General features: G+C 37.1%; 1 protein-coding gene across 1 annotated transcript in view; it reads left to right on the plus strand.

The window, feature by feature from the left end:
- The first annotated feature begins 1,754 nt into the window (after positions 1–1,754).
- The window catches only part of LOC111543248 (histone-arginine methyltransferase CARM1-like), a 195,929-nt gene continuing 174,030 nt past the window's right edge, over positions 1,755–23,653 (plus strand). The window contains 1 exon segment of the mRNA XM_023213107.1: positions 1,755–1,794. Coding sequence (XP_023068875.1) covers positions 1,755–1,794 — 40 coding nt within the window.

The following is a 23,653-nucleotide window of genomic DNA, read 5'->3' on the forward strand; positions in this document are numbered from 1 at the left end:
CTCACCCCTTTAGTCCCAGTACTTTGGGAGGCCTAGGTGTGTGGATCACTTGAGCCCAGGATTTTGAGACTAGCTTGGGCAACGTGGCAAAACCCCGTCTCTAGAAAAAAATACAAAAAGTTAGCTGGATGTGGTGGCACGTACCTGTAGTCCCAGCTACTTGGGAGGCTGAGGTTGGAGAGACACCTAAATTTGGGAAGTAGAGGTTGTTGCAGTGAGCTGAGATTGCATCACTACCCCCCAGGCTGGGTGACAGAATGAGACCTTGTCTCATAAAAAGAAAAAATGAGTTATTGAACCCCCCAAAAAGTTTCAGTTCTTAGAAGGATCATTTACTTTCATAAAATGTTGATTTATATGGATCATATTTTTAGATATAAAAGTTAACACATTCAACATGCTGCATTGTTTATATGTTTTTTCATTTATCAACTCATTGAAAAATATTTTTGAGTTCTAATATGTGCCAGGCTTGTGCTAAATTCTGAAGATACAAATATGAAAAAAAGCAGATTCACTAACTGAAAAAGCAAGTTGCCTCCTAATTCATAATAGTGCTTGTAGACCATTTCTCTAATTTTGACTTTCATCTTGAATTCGGTACCCTTTGTCTAAGTTATTTTCTATTTTCTAAAAATTAAATCTAAAAAAAAACCCTGTTATTCTATTATCTCAAGTCATATATAAAAATCACTATCAAATCACAGTGCTCTATCTTTAAGCACGGTTCTCAGTGAATTTTGGTGAAAACACTTGCAATGTCCAGCTGGTGGTCCTCGGCACAACTCACTGAGCATCAAGAAACATTCTATAACTTTTGATTTTATTCTCAGACATTATGTGCATCAGCCCTACTGAGTCTTTACATGACAATAAGTTGTCTATTAACAGAGTGGGCTCTACCAGGAAAGAGTGCTTTAGCTGGCTGGGTTTTACGTGCCATACACACTGAATAGACCGATAATTTCTGTTTGTAGTCTGTCGATGGAATTTTAAAGAAGGGAGAATAAAAGACCTTGCTTAGTGAACACTATGCTGACTGTAGCTGTGTTTGTTTGGCACACACATTTAACCCATCTATTCCAAATAGGCCAACCTACATTTCTGCTGGCAAATGTTGAGTTTCTTTTTTAGGGAAGTGCTGGTAGGTCATGAATAGAGAATGAGCACAGAATGCCAATAAGAAAGGCTCTTTGGAAGAAAAAAAAGGAGTTTTGATAACACTCAAGAAGTGAAGCAAATTTAGCTAGAAAACTGGTAACTAGAGTTTCTATGAAAAATTTTCCAACAGTTAAACTGCATAGAAATGTGTATTAAAAACTTTTACTCACCAAATGACTCCATGAAAATATTGAGAAGTCCTAAGTTTGAGTTTTTTCAAATGCAGACCATGAGATAAAGATTAGGTGAAAGTAGTTTATTTGGGAAGTGATCTTATGTAAACGCAAAAACTACAACAACAAAGTAGGGAAATGAGACAGAAAATGAAGGAAACCCAATAAAGTTCATGGGGTAATTGTGGCTCAGTTCCAAAAATCCCCTGAGAAATTGTATTGGACAGGCCTCAGAATTGTTTCACTGAGAACTGAGAAAACAAGGTTATTTATCCACCATCTCCTGCCTGCCCCACATTTATGGAGAATTGTTCCTGAGGACATTCACTCCCCAGCGCTTCTAGCCTGCCTTGAGTATGGGCTGAGCCCATTTCTGAACCAGAAGCTTCCATGCAAAGAGGCACAGAAAAATACGCTAAAATGTCAGTGGCACAAATGGGAAGCATCCACCAAGCTGCAGGTAATTGCTGGGCATAGTTTGGGGGAGTGACAGCATGTGATACACAAAGTGTTAGAGTATATCTCCAGTAAAGTTCTTTTATCTGGAATAGGTGAAGAACTCCTATGAATCAATAAGAAAAAGGCAGAAACCTCAATTTAAAAATGGACAAAACTTCAATAGGTTGTTCACAAAGGTGAGTATCCACATGATAATAAATATGAGAAAAAAGACCTTAATCTCACTAGTTATTAGGGGAATGAAAAGTAAAGACATAATAATATATTATTACACACATACCACAGTAGATAAAATTTAAAAGCTGACATAAAATGGTGAGAATTGGAAGCAACTGGACCTCTCATATACTCCTGATGTGAGTGTAAATGGATACAACCACTTTGGAAAACTGGCAATTTAAACATACACATACCCCAATGGATATATGTGTAATTTATGCAAATTTATTGAGCTGGACACTTATGATTTGTTCATGCTTCTTTTCTAAGTTATATTTTGAATTTACTTAGAATATGATATGGTATGAGGAAATGCATTTTTGGAACTTTAATAGTGAAATAGTGAGTTTTTAAAACATTTTGGCTATAGAAAAGTATTTTACTGTTTCCCAGAAAACGTGCATGCTTTAATCTAGAAAAATCAAAGAAAGAAACAAGTATATAATGAAATTCTGATTAAATTTATTTCATATCATGAAAATTAATAATCTTTTAAATAATTTTGACTTAATTTTAAATAACTAATTTCTTTAAAATACCAAATTTCTTTAAAATCTAATAGGCAGACACTTAATTTGATCCAGTCAATAAAATAAACATGACCTTCTAATCCAGTCTTTCTCTCTGTCTCTTTTTCTTTCAAGTATGTTCTTTTAGGTGATTTCTGATTTTTTTAATTGGGTAGGTGAGGTTTTATTTTATTCATAGATTTTTAATGGATCTGTTGAAAGAAATTTTATGAAAATATATAGGTTAGACTGTGGTTCTAAAGATGTCATGATCATTCTTGGATGGAACAATACTCTTAATGAGTCATGGGGCCACAGATAACATTTGTAGCCTCCAGTAGCTTTCTTGAAAATGCTGAGTATTGGCCCCAAGACATAAGGGCAAGGATGTATATGCATCAATATAAATCCAGCATGACCATATCACACTGAGAACTGTAATAATATAAATATTATGTGAAGAAGAGTTCATGTTATGTAGTTAACCATAAAATGTTCCCATAGCTACATTTCCTAACTTTTTGATCTTACAGTTTTGAGTAGTTTTCAAGGGACTAACATTATTCATATATGTAGATCTCATTTAATGTGTATAATCTATAGAGATGCAAATTCAGTTAACTTAGAAGCAGACACTTAGCCAAGATGGGCACTTCACTTATAATGGTATTGCCTTTGAAATAAAATGTGTATTGCTATCCATTTGGTCTTTATAAATCTCAGCGTATTTTTGCGAGGCTTGCTAAAACATAATCTGCTTTGTGATCCCCCAGATCATTAATCATTAATTCCTTTTATTACTTCTGTTCTTAAATCCCTTCTTTGGTTTACATTATTTATTCATAATATGGTACCATCATTCATTCATTCAGTTACCCATTCATTCATTCATTTATTCATAGCTCATCAAATATTGATAGTTTATTTTGCTGGAAATACAGTTGTAGTTAGGTTATAATCTTGGGCCTCCAAGAACTCCCAATTCAGTAAGAAAGGCCAATAGATAAATGCATATTTGAAATGACGTGAGCTAAGTGCTCAAATACAAGACTCCACAAAGTAAAGTATAGTAAGACAAAGAGTTGTTCTGTTCAACTTTGCAGGCCGGGAAGGTTGGGTGGGATGAAGGGAGTAGGAAGACTGTATTTACTTATTTGCAGATGCTAGACGCTTGGTCTGGGTCTGGTGAAAGAATAATTCACCTGCTGTAAAAAGTAGACAAGGTTGGGAACGTAACATGGACTGTTTTTTTTTTTTTTTTTTTGAGACGGAGTCTCGCTCTATCACCCAGGCTGAGGCTGGAGTGCAGTGGCCGGATCTCAGCTCACTGCAAGCTCTGCCTCCCGGGTTTACACCATTCTCCTGCCTCAGCCTCCCGAGTAGCTGGGACTACAGGTGCCCGCCACCTCGCCCTGCTAGTTTTTTGTATTTTTTAGTAGAGACGGGGTTTCACGGTGTTAGCCAAGATGGTCTGGATCTCCTGACCTCGTGATCCACCCATCTCGGCCTCCCAAAGTGCTGGGATTACAGGCTTGAGCCACCGTGCCTGGCCAACATGGACTGTTTTAGGAATTATTTAATATAGAGGAAGCTACAGGTCACTCCAAATAGTTTGTTATGAACAGATCACAATTAATAAAGAAGGGAGTAAAGATTAATAACAATAGCTACTTTTGAAGGTTCTCACAAACTGTTCTTAATGTTGTGTGTATAAAAACTCTTTCTATCTTCTCAATAGCCTGTACAGTAGTTACTGTTACTGTCTTTTCACAGATGAGGAAACTGAGGTCCAAAAGAGTTAATTATTTGTCAACTGGCCAGTATATGTTACTTGGTGAAGCCAGAATTTACACTCCTAACTCCTATGCTGCACTGTCTCCTAAATAAGATAGAAGATTTGGAGAAAGAGACATTGGAGGCCCCAGGCTAATGAATTTGGAATCAGTACCATGTATGATGGAGGCCCTTCAAAGAGTTTTAAGGAGGGCAGTGCCATGATAAATCATGTGTATTAGAAATTTCACTCAACATCTATGGAGAGGGTGAATATTAGGGAGGAATTTCAAAGGCAGAAAGATCAGCTGTTTATATGTTATCTTTATATGTTCCCTATCTTGTTCCAAAATTTATTTAAGGAGACAAAGTTTTAAGTAAGACATAGTAAGAAAAATAAATTATAAATAGAAAAAAGAGAAAGAGAAAAAAAGGTAAAGCTATGAAATGGCACTAGTGTTATGTCAAAGACAGCAAACCTATGGTGCTGTGCTATATACTTGCTAAGGGTATACCACAAGTTTCACTTTAAGTTTTTTAGCTACCAGCATGAAAATTGAAAAACAATCAATTCGTGGTCTCTATAAAATATATGGAAGGAATGGTAAGCCAAAGGGGAGAGGTATAAGAGGAAGGATGGACATTTGATGTACATCTTTGTGATGATTTGGCTTAATATAGAAGGAGACATTAGAATGCTAAGACTGGAAGCCAGTTTTTCATAAATATTACTCTTACTTAGCCCAGGTTTTGATAGCTACTGGGCAGCAGAGTTCCAAATTATGTTTCTGGATAAGTTCCTTTTACACAGCCATTGATGTAGACAGTTGAGTAAGGAGTCATATCGTTTAACTATCAACTGAGCTGGGTATGCAATTACCCTTCTCATATGAAAATGGTGGTGAAGAAGGTCGCATGCCTGAGTAGAGCTAGTCCCCATGCCTTACCACCTTTCATACACTCACACACACACATATTTTGGTTGGAAGTGAACTGCAGGGTAGAGGTTGAGGCTAGAGACTTAAGGTAAGATCAATATTATCATAAGAAAAAAAATTTCCATCTATGCTAACATAGAGTCAATATGTGCAGACCAAGAGTTCTACTCCATATAACATGAAGTAAATTTTAATCTGGAGAAGTTATTAAAGCTAGTGCAACCAAATGTCTACCATATCCATAACTCATCAGAAGCATTCAGAGGCTAGATTTAAGCAGCATAACCTCCTGGTGTGTTCTCCAAGATTAATTATTTGTAAAATGTAAACCAAGGAGAGTGAGTAGATTATGAACTACATGGGATTATTTGATAGAAACCAATGAATGGTTCCTCTGAAGCTCTTTGTGGTGGCACTGTTTAGACAGTAGGACCAGTTTATTAAAGCCTGTCTTAATCATATTTAGTTAAAAAAAAAAATGTGTGTGTGTACATGCACATGTGCATGGGTCTCACTACTTCAAAAGTAGCATGGTTTTCAAAATTTAAAAAGAAACAAGTTAAAATAAATCTTTTTATTTATGAGCTAGTATTGACAGAGTTGATTCCTCAGAACTCTGATCCTCTTGGTAGCTAAATAATGGGTCTACATTGAGAGTAAATAACTTTTAATCAATAACAAATCCCTCCTTCTAGACTCAAAGGACAAGGACAAGAAAATGGCAACAGTCAGATATTCTTGCATTGATCATTTTAGACTTCTCTAGAAGTGCTACAGTATCATATGGATTTGAAGTGCAATAACCCTGCAGTTACCTCCTTGCCCACTTTTCCACCTTTTTTCTTGTTTTTGCTAATGCACTGGCCTAAGAAACCTGGGTTTACAAGTATGCCAAGCAAGAAGCCAGCATATATTAATAGTTCAGAAAATATGTCCTCAAATATAAGAAAGCATATAATTCGGAGGAATTTTTTAACACCATTTTTTACTGGACTCAGATAGTTAATTGGGAGAATTTTATTAAATCTTTAAATATCCTTAGATATTTCCAATGTTGTTAAAACTGTTACACAGTTGGAACATTTTGGTCAACTTCCTAAGGCATTGTATTCATTTTCATGAGGTTAACATGCCACTGATTGCCAAAATACGTGAAAAAGAGCAAAGCCACAATAGGCTAATCTTCCACAGAAGTAAAAATGTAAAAATATACCAAATAATCTGTGCAAAAAGAATTCTTGGTCTTTGTCTGCACATATTGATTCTATGCTAGAACAATAAAGTACAGAAGTTTAGTAAAATAATAACTAACAATAGCCATCAGTTTATCAAAGAAATGCAGGGATAATTTAACATAGAATGCCTATTAATAAAATCTAGCACTTAGTATGCATAAATACTAAAATAAAAAAATGGCAAAAAGTAATAAATTTAATCTTCATTGTGTTAAAATATTAGTTAATATTTTAAAACTCACATAGCATGTTAAAGAATTTATATCATGAATGTATAGCAAACATCACACTAGATGTTCAAACGATTGAGATATTAATCTAGTATTTAAAATGTGACATAGAGGTACTCTGCCCATTATTATTTCATAGGTGGTGCCATTGAAGTGTTTTGGTTTCTGCCATACTTAAGAACTGCATTTCAGGAAGGAGATGAATACTTTTATTATTATTATTATTATTATACTTTAAGTTCTAGGGTACATGTGCATAACGTGCAGGCTTGTTACATATGTATACTTGTGCCATGTTGGTGTGCTGCACCCATCAACTCGTCAGCACCCATCAATTCGTCATTTATATCAGGTATAACTCCCAATGCAATCCCTCCCCACTCTCCACCCCCATGATAAGCCCCGATGTGTGATGTTCCCCTTCCCGAGTCCAAGTGATGTCATTGTTCAGTTCCCACCTATGAGTGAGAACATGCGGTGTTTGGTTTTCTGTTCTTGTGACAGTTTGCTAAGAATGATGGTTTCCAGCTGCATCCATGTCCCTACAAAGGACGCAAACTCATCCTTAATAGTTACTGTCATACCCATGTTCCATAACTCGTTAAGATTACAGGCTTTTTCAAAAAAGAACAGATGCTGGGGAGGTTGTGGAGAAAAAAGAATGCTTATTTACTGTTGGTGGGAGTATAAATTAGTTCAGCCATGTGGAAGACACTGTGGTGATTCCTCAAAGACCTAAAAACGGAAATACCATTTGACGCAGGAATCCCGTTACTGGCTATTTACCCAAAGGAATTGTTCTGTTATATAAATTGTTCTGTTACATACATACATACACATGTATTTTCATTGCAGCGTATTCACAATAGCAAAGACATGGAATCAATGTAAATGCCCATCAATGATAGACTGGGTAAAGAAAATGTGGTACATATGCACCATGGAATAGTATGTAGCCACAAAAAAGAATGAGATCATGTCCTTTGGATGATAGACTGGATAAAGAAAATGTGGTACATATACACCATGGAATACTATGCAGTCACAAAAGAAGAACAAGATCATGTCCTTTGCAGGGACATGGATAGAGCTGGAGGATATTATCCTTAACAAAACTAACACAGGAATAGAAAACCAAATGCTGTTTGTTCTCACCTACAAGTGGGAGCAATATGATGAAAACACATGGACACATAGAGGGGAACACCACACACTGGGGCCTATCAGAGGGTGGAGGGTGGGAGGAGGCAGAGGTTCAGGAAAATAACTAATGGGTACTAGGCTTAATACCTGGGTGATGAAATAATCTGTACAACGAACCCCCATGACGCAAGTTTACCTATATAACAAACCTGCACGGGTACCCCTGAACTTAAAATTTAAATTAAAAACTTATAGATGTCTGATTTTCCTTTAAAGACTTTTTATGAGTAGTTTTACATTAAAGACAAAATTGAGAGGAAGGTACAGAGATTTCCCATATGCCACCTGCCCCCAACACATGCATATCCTGCCCCATTATCAACATCCCCACCAGAGTGATACATTTATTACAATCGGTGAACTTACATTGACACATCATTATCACCCAAAGTCCATACTTTACATTAGGATTCATTCTTGATGTTATACAGTCTATGAGTTTGGACAAATGTCAAACGTATAGTGATAGGTAGCCACCATTATAGTTCATATAAAGTATTTCCATTGCCTTAGAAATCCTCTGTGCTTTGTCTGTTTATCCCTTTTTACTGCCTCCACAGTTTTGCCTTTTAATGTAATTGGAATCATATGGCATGCAGCTTTTTCAGACTGGCTTATTTCAGTTAGTAGTATTCATTTAAGTTTACTCTGTGTCATTTTATGGCTTGATAGCTGATTTCTTTTTGGCACTAAATAATATTCATGTCTGATATGCCACCGTTTATTTATCCATTCACCTATTAAAGGGCATCTCGGTTACTTACAAGTTTTGGCCATTATGAATAAAGCTGCTGTAAACAGCCATGGAAAGGTTTCTGTGCAGATATAACTTTCCAACTCCTTTGGATAAATATAAAGGACTATGATTGCTGGATCAAATAAGAATATGTTTTGTTTTTTAAGAAACTGCCAAATGCCTTCCAAAGTGGCTGTACCATTTTGCATTCCCACCAGCAATGAGTGATAGTTCCTGTTGCTTCCCATGTTCATCAGCATTTGGTGTTGTCAGTGTTCTGGAATTTGGCCATTCTAATAGATACGTAGTTGTAGCTCATTTTATTTTAATTTGCATTTCCCTAATGACATATGATATGGAGCATCTTTTCATATGCTTACTTTCATCTGTTTATCTTCTCTGGTGAGGTGTCTGTTAAAGTTTTTTGCCCATTTTTAAAATGAGGTTGTTTTCTTATGGTTGAGTTTTAAGAGTTATTTGTAAATTGTGGGTAAGAGTCCTTTATCACATATGTCTTTTGCAAATATTTTCTGCTGTGGCTTGTCTTTACACTGTCTTCCCCCCTACCCCCTCGCATGAGTACAACCTAAGGACCTTTCCAAACATCACACTGTGATCGGCAGACAAGGCTCTGTGACTTCCAGGGAGAGGAGGAGCTCTGTGATACTCCTCAGAAAGGAGAAATGGATCTTGAGTTAGTCAAGGTCAAAAAGACTGTTTGAAATTTGTGCAAATAATGTACATTTTAAAATAATATAACCATATGCTTAGGCTCAATCATTTTCTTGGGATAGCTTCTTTCTACTGACGTTGTATTAGGGAGGAGCTGACTTTTTTCATTAATGGTCTGATAGTTGTTTTTCAAATCTGAATCTTCCCATGCAAAGAAGCATTTTTCTTCTAAGTCTGACCATTTACTCAACTATTACTTTACTAGAGCAATTCTGCAATAACAGGAAAGATTCTTTAGGAATTTAGACTTGATTAATTTCTGATTGGTAAATGACCGAATTCATCTATTAAAATGTCAGCCTGACTTTGTTGTAGTCATTAAAATTTTAGGCAATAAAATAATTTAAAAAATGAGTAGAAAGGAAAACACAAAGTTATTACCTTACAATGTTAGACTGTTTACTTAGAAAAGTTAAGAGAATCAACTGAAAAAAATAACAGGCATAATAATAAAGTTTAGTAAAGTGAGCACATAAAGGAAAAAGGGGCCCCAAATAAGTATGTTAATGGAGAGTTTCCAATATACGAACACATAAAAATGTCAGATAGTGATAAAGCTATGAGGAGACATAAAATAGTATTATGTGATAAGGAGTCACTGAGATGATTTAAGACAAAATGGTCAGGGAGGGCCTTTATTTGGGGGTGATGTTTAAACTGAAGTCTATGAATATATACTCCTAGATATATTCAAGAGAATTGAAAACATATGTTCAAGCAAAAACTTACACAAGAAAGTCCATAGCAGTGAAGTGGCATCATTGTCTGTAGTAAATACCCAAGGTTCATTATCTCACGTCAAGGAAATCAAGGATGCGACACACAAGAAGTGAGTTTAAGAGCAGGGGTTTGATAAGTGAGAGGAAACAGAAAAAGCAAAAAGCTCTCTCTCCTGCAGAGACAGAGGGGCTCCCGAGGGGGTCTTCCAGCTTGTGGTGAAGTGCAGGAGTTTTTATAGATGAGCTTGAGGAGGCTGTGTCTGATTTACATAGGGCACGAGAGGTTGGTCAGACCAGGTATGCCATTTGCATAGTGTGTGAAGAAACTGGCGGCCCCACCCTAATCTTTTATTATGCAGATGGATTATCTACCTGGCTGGCGCCATGATGCCTGTTCCTTTACCGTACACGTGGTTGACAAGGAAAAGGGAAGATGGAGCCTTCATGTTGAACCTCCCTGGCCCTTAGGTAGCCTTTTCCTGTTGGCACAGCTGGCGGCATTCACCCATGATCCTGCTTCGATCCTGCTTATCTATGTCTGCAGCTCGATTTTACAGACTGCTTTCTGTTGAAAAGAAATGATTTGGGGGCGGCTTTTTGTTAAAGAGAAGCCTTGCCGAGGACTCCTTTACCCTCACTAACTGCCTACATAATTTCTTTTTAGCTCCTGCATCTTTTCCCCTCTCAGGAGTGGTAACCCTATAACTGCTGTTAGTGGGTGTTAGACAATGACTCTTCCTGGCTACTTCCTGCTGAAAAGAGGTTTATTGTGGGAAACAGTAGCTAAGGCTCCTCCTGAGGTTGATTGATCAAAGTAAGGGTCCTTGAAAGAAAGATGTGTCCATGTATGGTTCAGCCTGCAGCACCGTTTGGAGTTTGATTTCTTCTAGGCGAGAGGAAATAATTCGAGTTAATAGTAGTGAGTATACAAGATTCAAATATTAATATAAGACATGTGATCAAGAGGGGGCTTAATAAAGTAGCTAACCAATTCCATAAGGAAGACTGGAGTTAATTAAAGAGAGATTGTAGCCACCTGGGGCTGGAGCCAGCATTTTTCTCTTAACCTGTCAATGATTCTAATTTGATTTTTAAGCACCTGTAGGTTTTCTTCTGCTTGACTGGAGGTGTTGATCCAGAAGCAGCATGTGTCATTTAAAATTGCACAGGTAGCCCCCATCTCGGCCATAAGGGCTTCTCCAAGGCCTGTCTATTTTGTGCTACTACATAGGCTAAAGAGTTTATGTATTGTTGTACTTCTGTGGCCCCTACTGTCGCCTTCCATCCTCATTACATCATAGTGGAAATATTAAGTACTGATCTGTCAAGGAGAGGAATACCAGCAAACCAGAATAGGCCTCTGACTATAGAATTCCCTATCCATGGTTTTTCTAAGATGGGAGTCATGTGCATGCCCCCACCCCAGTCTTCTCTTTCAGTTACATCTCCATATAAGGGCATGAAAATGATAGATCTCTTTGTCCAGCATATCCGAGATAGTGCACTCTTTATAAAAGAGCCTAGGTTAGGCCGGGCCCAGTGGCTCACACCTGTAATCCCAGCACTTTGGGAGGCCAAGGAAGGTAGATCACAAGGTCAGGAGTTCAAGACCAATCTGGCCAATATGGCGAAACCTTGTCTTTACTAAAAATACAAAAGTCAGCCAGGCATGGTCGTGGGTGCCTGTAGTCCCAGTTACTCAGGAGGCTGAGGAAGGAGAATTGCTTGAACCTGGGAGGCAGAGGTTGCAGTGAGCCAAGATTCTGCCACTGCACTCCAGCCTGGGTGACAGAGCGAAACTCCATCTCGAATAAATATATAAATAAATAAATAAATAGCCTAGGTTAGGTGTATCCTCAGATGATGCCGCCATGTCAGTGGATTTAAAAATAATAGGTTGAGGACCACTGCTACTATAGTGCAGGTTCCCTTCCAGTGCCTAGGGTGGATTAAGTGTAGCCAGGAGCCACAAAGGAAATACAGCCCTGTCCCTTGAAGGGATGGTTCTAAGTTTTGGCTTGTGAGGGACACAGGCAGATCTTTCTCATATCTTAGAAGCTTCCCCCCTTACAGATAATAGGAGCATCTTTGGGATAGGGATATCCATACTCAGGATAGTCATTCACAATGGCGCTTGGAACTTTACATGCTAAATGAGAAGGGTACACCTGACAAAGGGAGTTTTGAAAAATTAGGAACATAATATGTCCTGGCCAATATCTCAGATAATCCTTGCAGCAAGAGCTGTCGGTCCAGACATCTCCTGTTCACCCACAGATTTGTAGGTCACTACTATTAGCAAACATCATACAGGGGTCTGGAATTTCATGAGGGGGCATGTTAGAAGAAGCCCATGTGTTATTCTTTACATTATAGTACCATGTGTCAAGGTGGTTACTTAGGGCATGCCATTCCCATCAGGACTTCCAACCAGGAGGAGACACTAGATTTTGAAAGCCCCCCTGTAGAGCTTCCAATCCCTTTACTATACCTCTATTGCATTTTCCTTCCTCGATCTCTGAGTTATCAGCAATTACAAGTGTGATGTTATGATATATGAGATATCCCAGGTATGGTCCTTCCCCGCTGCTTTTAAAGCAGAGAGAGGCATTTGCTATGATTCGGTCTACTTTTCCCAGCCTGAGGGTATGAAGCGTATCATTGGGGAGAGTGTTTCCTGGTACAGAGGTCTGCGGGGAATGTTTTCCTGAGAGGAGTTAGTTATCCGATTGAATGTGCTCCCATACCATGTCCCAGTTATGCCTGATAAGCCTTTAAGGGTTAAAAGTAAAGCTAAAAAAGGGAACTTTAGGACAGTAAGTTCTGGGTCATTGAGAGGTTCCTTATGGTTATTGAACTGAGCAAACTGCTCAAGACAGACCCAGGAATTACTCTTGTTGTACAGAAGGGCCATGGCTTATATCATCATAGGAGCTAAAGGGTGTGACATATCACTAAATCCAATAAAAAATCCCAGCAGACTCAGTGATAGTAAAACCTTCATGTTCACTTCTTGTCAGTAACTATTATCCCTACTATAAGGATAATAATTAAGCAAAATCCAAGATACAGAATTTCCCTTTGGGAGTCTATGCAGTTACAAACGTAATCCCATGGATCATCTCCCTACAAATAGGTGTCAAAAAGAAGCTCCAATGTTTGCTGGTGAATCTCAAGAGGAAAAGTAGAAATGACTGAAAGTGTCTAGTAAGGTAAAGGTGAGACTGAGTAGGATGAGTAGCCCTTACTCATTTACTTGTGTTTTATGATTTTCAGTGTTAGATCGCCTATTTCTTTGCATTGATATCCGGGGTGTTCCTCTGGACTGTCAGGGGTTGCTCTCTCAGCTTTCCAGGCTGTATCCAAGAGTCAGTTCCTGAAACTTTACCACTGAAGGGGTGGAAAGGAGAATGGTGTAAGGCCCTTCCCAGCTTGGGGCTTAGGGAAGGAGAGAGAGAGAGAAGGGAGAGCTTTCACCAATACCAAATCTCCTGGGTTAAATAAAGGTGGCCCTATTTCTTGGAACTGGGCTTCTGCTAGTTGAATTAATTCCTGTTGAAAGTGAGCCGGGGGCCAGCCACGGTGGCTCATACCTGTAATCCCAGCACTTTGGGAGGCCGAGGGGGGCGGATCACAAGGTCAAACGGGATCAGGTCATTCTCACTTCTTTGTGTAGTAATTTTTTAAGCCTTAATTTAGAGTTCTCTCCTGCAAGTCTCCTGGAACCCCTGCCCTCTTCTCCAGATCTGGGCAGCAGCTCTGTTTCTGTGCACACTGTCACCGTAACGCTATTCATATTGCAACACTCGACTTGCAAGTTGAGGTTATGAACACCTCGCGGCACAACTTCTTCCTGCTCTGCGTTACCCTCTTAGTTATAATGGCATATTATAATGGCATATGTAATAATGGCATATTACAGGGCTCCATCAATGCTTGCAGAATTGCAGAATGGCATATTACAGGGCTCCATCAATGCTTGCAGAATTGAACTAATGCCTACTGGCATTCATTCCTACTAATATTTGTGTAACATTGTATAAGGACTAAAGATCAGCTTGAGAAAGTAAATTAAACTACCAGAATATACCTTAGAGAAAAGCGAATAAGCTGGGACTCTGTTAATAGGTCCATTATGGAGAACAAGTATTTCTTAATTTAAGTTACCCCTCTAGGGTAACTTAAGGGCTTGCAGAAATGAGAAATATCTTCCACAAAACTGCAAATATGGTAAAATTAGGGCATATCTTAATCTACTTATACAAAAAATAATGTCTAATAAATGAAGGGGATCTAAGTTTAAAAATTTGTGTGATTTGTTGATTAGCTGGTAAACACATCCAAAGTTACTATTAAGTTATTTTCTGTTTATCGCCAAATACTACTTTAAACCTATATTATAAGTATGTGTGGTATATTTTTATGACTCTAAATGTGTATGCATACATACATGTATTTTAGGACAGAGTATTTCAAAAGTTGAGGATCTACAGTCTGAAAAGCCTGGTCCTCACAGGATGTCACAGTGATAGAAACTAGGTTAGAGGTGTGACAGAGAAGAGAAAATAGGACAAAGAAAATTTTGGCCTCTGTGATTTCCGAAAGTGGCCTTAGTATGTAGGTAGCTGGACACCCAGTGTCCCTCATCTGTGTACAAGTCTCAAGTTCTGAATTTATTAGAACAATTTAACAGATGAAGACAGTTAAGGAAAAAGACCTCATGGAAACAGGATAAAATGGCAATTTTGTGAGGATAGGGGCTGGGAGAATTGGGAGATGTTGGTCAAAGGACACAAAATTTGTTAGGAGGAATGTTAAGAGACCTATTGTACATCATGGTGACCATAGTTAATGTATTCTATACTTGAAATTACTAAGAGAGGAAATTTTCAGTGTTCTCATCACACACACACACACACACACACACACACAAATAAGTATGTAAGGTAATGCATATATAAAATAGCTTGATTTAGCCATTCCACAATGTATACATGTATCAAAAAATTATGTTTTATACCATGTAGACAATTTTTACTCATCAATTAAAAAAAGAAAGATACTAATGGTTAAAGAGGCTATCAGATCCAGTAAATATAATGTGTCAAAAAGTCAATGAACATAAAATACGTACTAAGGGTAGTTTTCCTATAAAGAGTAAGATATGAATTTCAATGATGTAATAAATTCATCATCAGTTGTCCCCCTACAAAAAAATAGGAAAAGTAAAAAGAAGAAAAAAAGCAAGTGGTCAGGTCAGGAAAGCTCACAACTCAGAATACAGCATGGCAGTTTTAAATAAAAGTGAGTTGGGAAGATATGCAAATAGACTATACTATTTATGAACTTACACTCATGTTTTTGGGGAATCTGTGAATTTTTAGGGAAATGTGGGAAATTAAGAACACTCAGCCTTGATTTTCTCATTTTTGAGGATGCACTTACCGAATTCAGTGTCAAATACTTTCTAATAATTCCCTGGAGGGCAAAAATCGTAAGGCCTTATGCAAACATGAGATTCACTTTCTGTGACTTTCCATTTAAAATAGTACTAAGTTATTATTACCACTTCAAGGCATATGAGATATATGCTATATTTCTCTTTCTTTTTTGTAGAAATAACTTTTTTTGTCTTTTCTTACTAAAAAGCAATGCTTATTAATCACCAAAATAATTTTTATATGGAGACAAGCAAGAAGAAGATAAACCATAATTTTACCTATCAAGAAAGAAACCACACTTTTAAAGCTTTATTGGCATGCTTTCAAACACTTTTCTAAATGTATATATTTTTTCCTTATAAAGTTAGAGCTGTGTAAAACATTTTATTCTTTTGAAATACATGAGGAACAACTATCTGTGTTAACATTTTTGGCAATTTCATGGTGTTCCTTTATGTAGAAGAACGAAAATCTATTTAATTAATCCCCTATTGCTTGACATTTAAAATTTTCTAATTTTTCAAAAGTGCAAGCAGCACTGTGATGAGTAGAATTGCAATTAAATCTTTCCACACAATCTATATTGTATTCTGAGGATAAACTCACCAAACTGAAATTACTAGGTCAAAGGGCATGACTATTTAAAAGCTTTTTATATATATTACCAAATAACTCTTATAAAATATTATATCATTTACACCCTTATTGTATGAGAATGCTATTTCTCTGCATCTTCGCCTACCCTCACTAAAATACTGAAAAATACCTTTACAAATTTGGTAGACAAAAACAGTTATGTAACTCTTCATGGGTCTTTAAAGATATTATCCTTTTGTCATGTATTACAACCTATTTTCCAGCTTGCAATTTGTCTTAAGTTTGTGTGCTTTTTAAGAATATCTTGCCAAATGTATTTGGTTGGTTTTTCATGGCTATTACCCGTAGTATCACGCCTGGAAAATATATAGCTATTATACAGCCCAAGTTGATCTAGCCATTTACCTACATGTCATGTTTTTATGGTTTCATTTTTTTCTTCAAATGAATATTTAATCTACTGATACTTATTTTGGGGGAGAAGTAACAGGTAAATATGTAATTATTTTTATTTCTCAAAGGTTTATCCAATTGTCTCAACACAATAATTGAACAAATAATGCCATCCACATTTATTTGTGCTTTCTAAAGTTGAAAAGTAATTCAACTTGAAATTTTTCATTGTGTTTTATTAAAAACATACTGATCTAAATATTTAATCATCTTTTTGTGGCTGCAGTAAAAATGCAAGTGCTGTATTAGATCACATCCCATAATGCCTTTTATAAGGGGACTTTTGATTCCTTTCTAAACTGAAAACATAGAGCTAAATTATCATGTCACTGACAATGGGGACCCTCTGGGATAGTCATCGTGTCACTCTTTCTTTAAACCTAGGATTTCTTGAAAACTTGCAAGGAAAGATTTCCTGCATTAGAAGAGCACTAGAAAAACACTGCCTAGTTGCTCCCTAATTGTGAAAGAACATTGAAAATGTTCTACATTTTAAAATTCTAAATGGCTTATCTGTCTATTTAGTAACCACTTTGAAAAATGAAACATTAGCTGCTTTTGCACATCTTAAAAAAAACATTGCTATTAAGGAAACCTGGAAATGCCTCCAAAGTCATTGATTATTATGATAGCAAGTGGAACATAGAGCTGAACTCACTCAATAACTGATTAGATTGTTTCTTGTTTTGCCTTTATGCACACAAAAGAGCAAAAACATTAAATTATCTATTTCTCAAGGGTAATTGAAGCAGTCATTGAATTACGCCTAACTTAATGGTGTTAGAAATTACTTTTGAATGGGACAGAGATTTACTCAAATGTCTAATAGCTTTAATGGTATTTCCAAGTATATGTTCACTTCTTAGGGATTCTATTTTTCAAAAAGCAAAGGTGCTGAGAATATAGGCATATGTGTTATAAAGGAATGAATTAGCATAAAATAATAAGAAAAGAATTTATGTGGTATGGTGTAAAAAATAGGATAGACAACCCTCACTTTTGGATGGTTAGAACAGTTTTTTTTCAAGCTTTCTTACTCATGCACATCACCCTGGGATCTTGATATACATATTCTGAGTCAGTATCTGGGGTGGGCCTGAGAGTCTACCTTTCCAACAAGCTTCCATGTAATGTGATGCTAATAGTCATGGAGAACACTTTGAGCAAAGGTAAAGGAATTTGAACAAGGAATTCAAGTAGTTTTCAGCTCTATGATTCTAGATTTCATTAACTATAAGAGATTCTTCATTTACTTGGTAAAGAGATATCTTGGACCTAATGTTTCCAAATATATTTCTGTTTTAATTATCCATGCTAACATCTAGAACCTTGACCCTCAAACAAATTACCATCTGAAACTAATAAGGAAGGTGATTGTATGTTCTCAGATTTCTCCAGGCAGAAATGGGAAAGCTACAACATAGCCAACAGAACCTTGCTAGTGCTGAGCAATGAAAATGCAATTATAGCACATCTAAGGACAATGTGTGCAATCTCTTAGATTGTGTAGAAAATATCAGTCACTGTGGAGTATCTCTGCAGTAAGCTGCCTAAAGTACACATGAGCTGCTTCTGATTGACCAAGAGTTTCAAAAGGCCTGACCATTCTTTGGTTTGCTCTCTGATCTATGTTAATCACTATTGGCGTGTGACAGAGGGTTTGTGAAGGAAATCTGTGTGTATATAAATTGGTGAATGATTTTAGGTTTTTTTTGAATAAGTGTTTTAAGGCAAATGTAACCAACTAAAGAAAAATTTAACTTTGCAGATTTCCACTTGCAAGGAGTGGAAGACGTTAAAGTTCTAGCTCCAGATCTGCTGTGAACTAATGACACAGACAACTCACTTTACTCCCTGAGCTTCAGGTCCAAATTTTAAATGAGAAAGTTGAATGAAATGACCTCTAGTGTCTTATACAGCTTTAAAGTCAATGATTTCATGAAAAGAGCTTGGCATAAAACTTAAACTTGGGGCGGGGCGTGGTGGCTCACACCTGTAATCCCAGCACCTTGGGAGGCTGAGGTGGGCAGATCACCCTGATGTCAGGAGTTCAAGACCAGCCTGGCCAACATGGCAAAACCCCATCTTTACTAAAAATTACAAAAATTAGCCAGGCATGGTGGCATGCACCTGTAATCCCAGCTATTCGGGAGGCTGAGGCAGGAGAATTGCTTGAACCTGGGAGGCGGCCGTCACAGTGAGCTGAGATCATGCCACTGCACTCTAGCCTGTGCGACAGAGCAAGACTCCATCTCAAAAAAACAAAAACAAAAACAAAATGAAACAACTTAACTTTGGCCTTGAGCCTTTCGTTTTCATGAGGAATTAGTAGATTCCACGTTTTGTGACCATATAGTTTACTTTCCAAGTCAAAAGTGCTTTAAAAAATTTATGATTCTGAAAATTGTTTATGTAGGTACAGCTTCCTTTCTTTTGGCAATGCCAATATAATTTTGATTCTTTTATAATGGATTTGTTTTTAATTCTCTTACTGCTTTCTGATTTTACCTTTGATTGGATATACTGAAGTGTCGCTATAATGTATCTAAAGGTAGAATTTATTTTCCTTATCCTGATGACAACTCATGCTCCTAGTATATGATGATTCCTATTTTCCATTAGGTTTGGGAAGTTCTTATCTATTATATTTGTGAGGGTGACTCTTCTCCTATTGTCTCTATTCTCTCCTTATATAACTTAAATTAGATGTGTATTAAATCTTCTTGCTCTGACATCAGTCTTCTAACTGCTTTTATGGTTTCTGTCTCTTTCTTTCTCTCATGCATTCAAGAAGATTGCCTAAATTGTGTTTACAGCTCATTAATTCAGCTTAGTCTAATCTGTTTCCATATTCTTTTATGGGTTAGAGTGGTGCTAGACTTAAATTATCTAAGTCTTCTACCTGAGCCTAGAGAACAACGCTACAGAGCAAAGCCCCATGCACCATCATAAAAGAGTTGATAAGAGACATGCACAACAGTTTGAGAAGGTATAACCTACTGTGAATTGGAGTTCCAGAAGGAGAAAAGATGAAAAAATGAGCCAAGGGCTATATATGAAGAGATAAAGAGCTAATAATTTTCAGTAACTTCTGAAAAGTGAATCTTCAACTCAGTAGGCCCAGTGAATTCTAAGCAGAACAAATTAAAAAAAATAGACTCCAGCATATAATATAGCATAATCACAGAAACCAGAGATTAAAAGAAAGTAAAATAAGCCAGAGAGGAGAGAAAAGGTATGTGCTCTTATGCATGCATGCGCAATGTATGTAACATGATTTTCATTGCAGTTTTTTTTTTTTGTAATAGCAAGTGATATGAAAAAAACCTGATACAGTCATATGAGGGAATATCATACAGTCATTGGAAAGGATAAAACGCTTCTATATGTACTGACATGGAATAATTGCCAAGATATATTGTTACATTTTAAAAATTCAGGGTGCAGAATCCAGGATATACTTTCTAAGATGATATAAAACAAGACATAGTATAGAGTGAATGCTAAACCCAATGTCAATATAGCCAAACATGGATGGGTATGTGCATAAAGTATTTCTAGAAGGGTGCTCAACTGGTAACAGTGGTTACCTTTGGGGAGAGGAATTGGGGACAGGGGGTCAAAAGCAGGAGGGAGACTTACTTTCACTGCATATTCTTTTCTACCTTTTGAATTTTGTAAAGCATTTATATATTCATCCTCTTGAATGAATAAATGAATAACAAGCAAATAAGCAAATTCCCTAAGTTCCTTTTCCCCACAACAACCAAATCCTTCTCCTCTGCTGTACCTACTCATCCTTTTTTTCTTTTTAAAAGAGGCCATGTTACAGAGAGATATTATGGACCTTGGAGACTCATAACAGGGAAGGTGGGAGAGGATAGGGATAAAAACTACATACTGGGTACAATGTGCACTAGTTGGGTGATGGTTGCACTAAAATCTCAGATTTCACCACTATACAATTCATCATGTAACCAAAAACCACTTGTACCCCAAAGCTATTGAAATGAAAAAAAAAAAAAAAAAAAACAGTAATTTTTTAAAAAAGAGGTCATGCTGGAAATAAGAATGTAAAGGAACATCTCCTAAGAGGGCAGGGGTCTTTGTACTGAGGGAGAAGAAAGATTTCTTTATAGCTTTGCCTCCCCTTTTGAAAACGTTTTCTGAAAAGTGGGAGTATAAAGCATACCATATTGTTGTATCTTTATTTCTAATGAATGGTTCAATTCTTCCTGCCCCTGACAACTTTAGCTAGACAGTTCTCTTTTTCCAAGCACCGTTTTCAAATGGATGATTGTTTGTGTGCATTCAAATGTACATAGTTTTACTGAAGGAACCCATGGTAAGTCCAGCAGGTAATGACCAGCAGTTTTTTGTTGAACCCACCACCAGGTAAGACTGGCTCAGGCATGAAGTGAGTGAAGCTATCCACTCTGCCCAGAAGTAGATTTCCTCCATAGACTCTTCCTTGCTGCCCAAATTTCTAGTTCGTCTCTTCTTTGGGTTATTGAAATGGGTTAAGATATATTAACCAAGTGTCTTTGTCATTAAAATGAACAACTCGGTTGCGTATGGGTTTGTCTTTCTCTGGACTGCTTTGTTGCCCAGCTCAAGGTGGAACTATTTGCTGGAAGTTTGTAGGGATGGTGATTAATGAAGTTACAGAAAAACAGCCTACACAATCATAGGTAGTGGCCTTGTCTTATTTACTACATTGTGCATACCTTAGGGTCAGGACAAAGTCATATCCATCTTAACATCCTCATTATCTAGCGCAACCCTCATAGTAGATATCTAATAAATGTCAAAGTACAATGAATTATTATGAACTATAGTGTTGCGCACTTCAAACAGATGGAAGACAAAGTTGCGAGACAAAAGGAGCATGAGATCTGGGGTCAACTAGATTTGGAGATGAATCTTGATCCCATAATTTGTCAGTTGTAAACTTAAGCAAGTTGCTCTACCACTTTTAGTTCCACTTTTCTCATCTCTAAAGTAACAGCAACCTTGAAGGGTTATTATGAAAATTAATTAAATGAATATATGTAAAGTGCTCAGCACATATTAGGCACCCCATCAATGGAGACTTTTATTGCTGCTGACATTGCAATCACATTTTATTGTTGCTGACTGATGTGATTATTGTCATCATTATTTATATAATAAAATTGTAAGTGTCCGAATAGCATAGAGTGTTTTTACATAGACCTTAGGTGGTGGGGAAATTCTAAGTGTGGCTTTTCATTTGGACTGAACTTATCTACAGGCGTATCACAGTGATTATTGCGGATCTTTTTCCATCGTATCCTTATAATTTTTAGAATCTGTTGTATTTAAGCTTTATTTAAAATCTGTTCTATTTAAGCTTCTAGAACCTACTCAACTTTAGGGCAGGCTGCAGCTATTGCTTTAAAATGAGGAGATCCCATGGACAGAGAAGTTGTTAGGATATGGCTGAGACAGTACATGCACATGGAACAAGTACAGTCTTTGGGGTAGATGAAACAGCCAACTTCTAATACCAGCTTCTCTGCTTTGAGGAAAAGTATGAGCCTCATGAAGCTCAGTCCCCTAACTGTAATGTTGGAAGTGTTCCATGAATGTCTAGTTTTTTGGTGGTTATTAATTTATTCCTTGCTGCCTTTTAGTAAGGATTGAAAATGATTGCAAAGATGCATAAGGAGCAGTACAGGGAAAAAAAAAGGTGAAAAGGATTGCTATGTGCTAAATGTTTGTATCCTAAAATTCATATATTTGAAACCTAACCCCCAGTGTGGTGGTATGAGGAGGGAGGACCTTTGTGAAGTTATTAGGTCATGAGGATGGAGCCCTCATGAATGAGATTAGTACCCCATGAAAGAATCCAGAGAGTTCTCTCCTGCTTCTGCCACATGAAGATGTAGTGGAATGACAGCTGTCTGAATGAGGAGGCAGGCCTTCAACAAACACTGAGTCTGCCAATATCTTGATCTTGAACTTTCCAGCCTTCAGAACTCTGAGAAATAAATTTCTGTTGTTTATTGCCACCCAGTGTATGCTACTTTGTTAAAGTAGCCTGAACTGGCCAAGACAACATTGGAAGGATTATTATTTATTAACAATAGTAATTTCTTGTCATCCTTTTGCTCACCAAGTCCTTATTAAATGTAAAGTGTAATAGTTGGGTCTGAGGCATATAAGAACAAAATAGCCAAAAAGGCAAATTATAAAGACCTATCTAGCATTTCAAGCTAATCTAAATATTTGCCTTAATGGAAATATAAGCAGTTTGTCCTGATTTGAAATAAGAAAATTCCACAGCATGAGAGCTGGAAATAGAGTTTCAGAAGATGCAGAAGGCATGAATGCGTGAAGTGAGGGTGAGAGGGATAAAGGGAATCTCATAAGCCTGGACATGGATGTCGGAAGCACTGGTTTATTCTGGAGGTGGTACATAGTTGGATAGGGCCAAAATGTGAGTTGGAGGTTGGGAAGTCAGTCTGAGAAGGTAGGCTGCAGCCAGACCATGGAGGATCAACATGAACACCATTTTATAGATTAACATTTTCCCAAGGTCTTTATATAATTTTAGTCCTGAGGAATGTTTTCTAATAAAGGGATTTTGTGGCTAATAACTTGATCAAATATTGCACATCTGCCTCTTACAGAGACACATATGATGTTAGTGTTTCTAGGAAAGAAAACTATTTTCCTGGGCAATGGATTTGAAAATTCTGGGTTCAATAATGTTAAACAGGGTTATTGGCTGTTTTAGAACTTCTCAGAGTCTTGATAGTCTACAGTACATGGAAATACTATTCCAAGAAACTCAATATGGATAACATTTCTACAGGCAAAGAGGTGCCATACAAGGATACTGAGCACTATCCTACCAGTAGACGCTGTGCTGGTATTTTCCATTTTATCCTCAAATGATTCTCTCAGCCTCCATGAAGGATTAACAGACCTATTTTACTTCTGGGAAAACTGGAGCTCAGAGTGGTAGCATTTTTTACCAAGTCCACATGGCTAGTCAGTGATGGATTTAAGCCCAGTATTTGAGCTAATGATGCTGTGTCTCTAACCCTCA

This window comes from Piliocolobus tephrosceles, chromosome 14 (genome assembly GCF_002776525.5).
Source record: "Piliocolobus tephrosceles isolate RC106 chromosome 14, ASM277652v3, whole genome shotgun sequence".
Classification (NCBI taxonomy): domain Eukaryota; kingdom Metazoa; phylum Chordata; class Mammalia; order Primates; family Cercopithecidae; genus Piliocolobus; species Piliocolobus tephrosceles.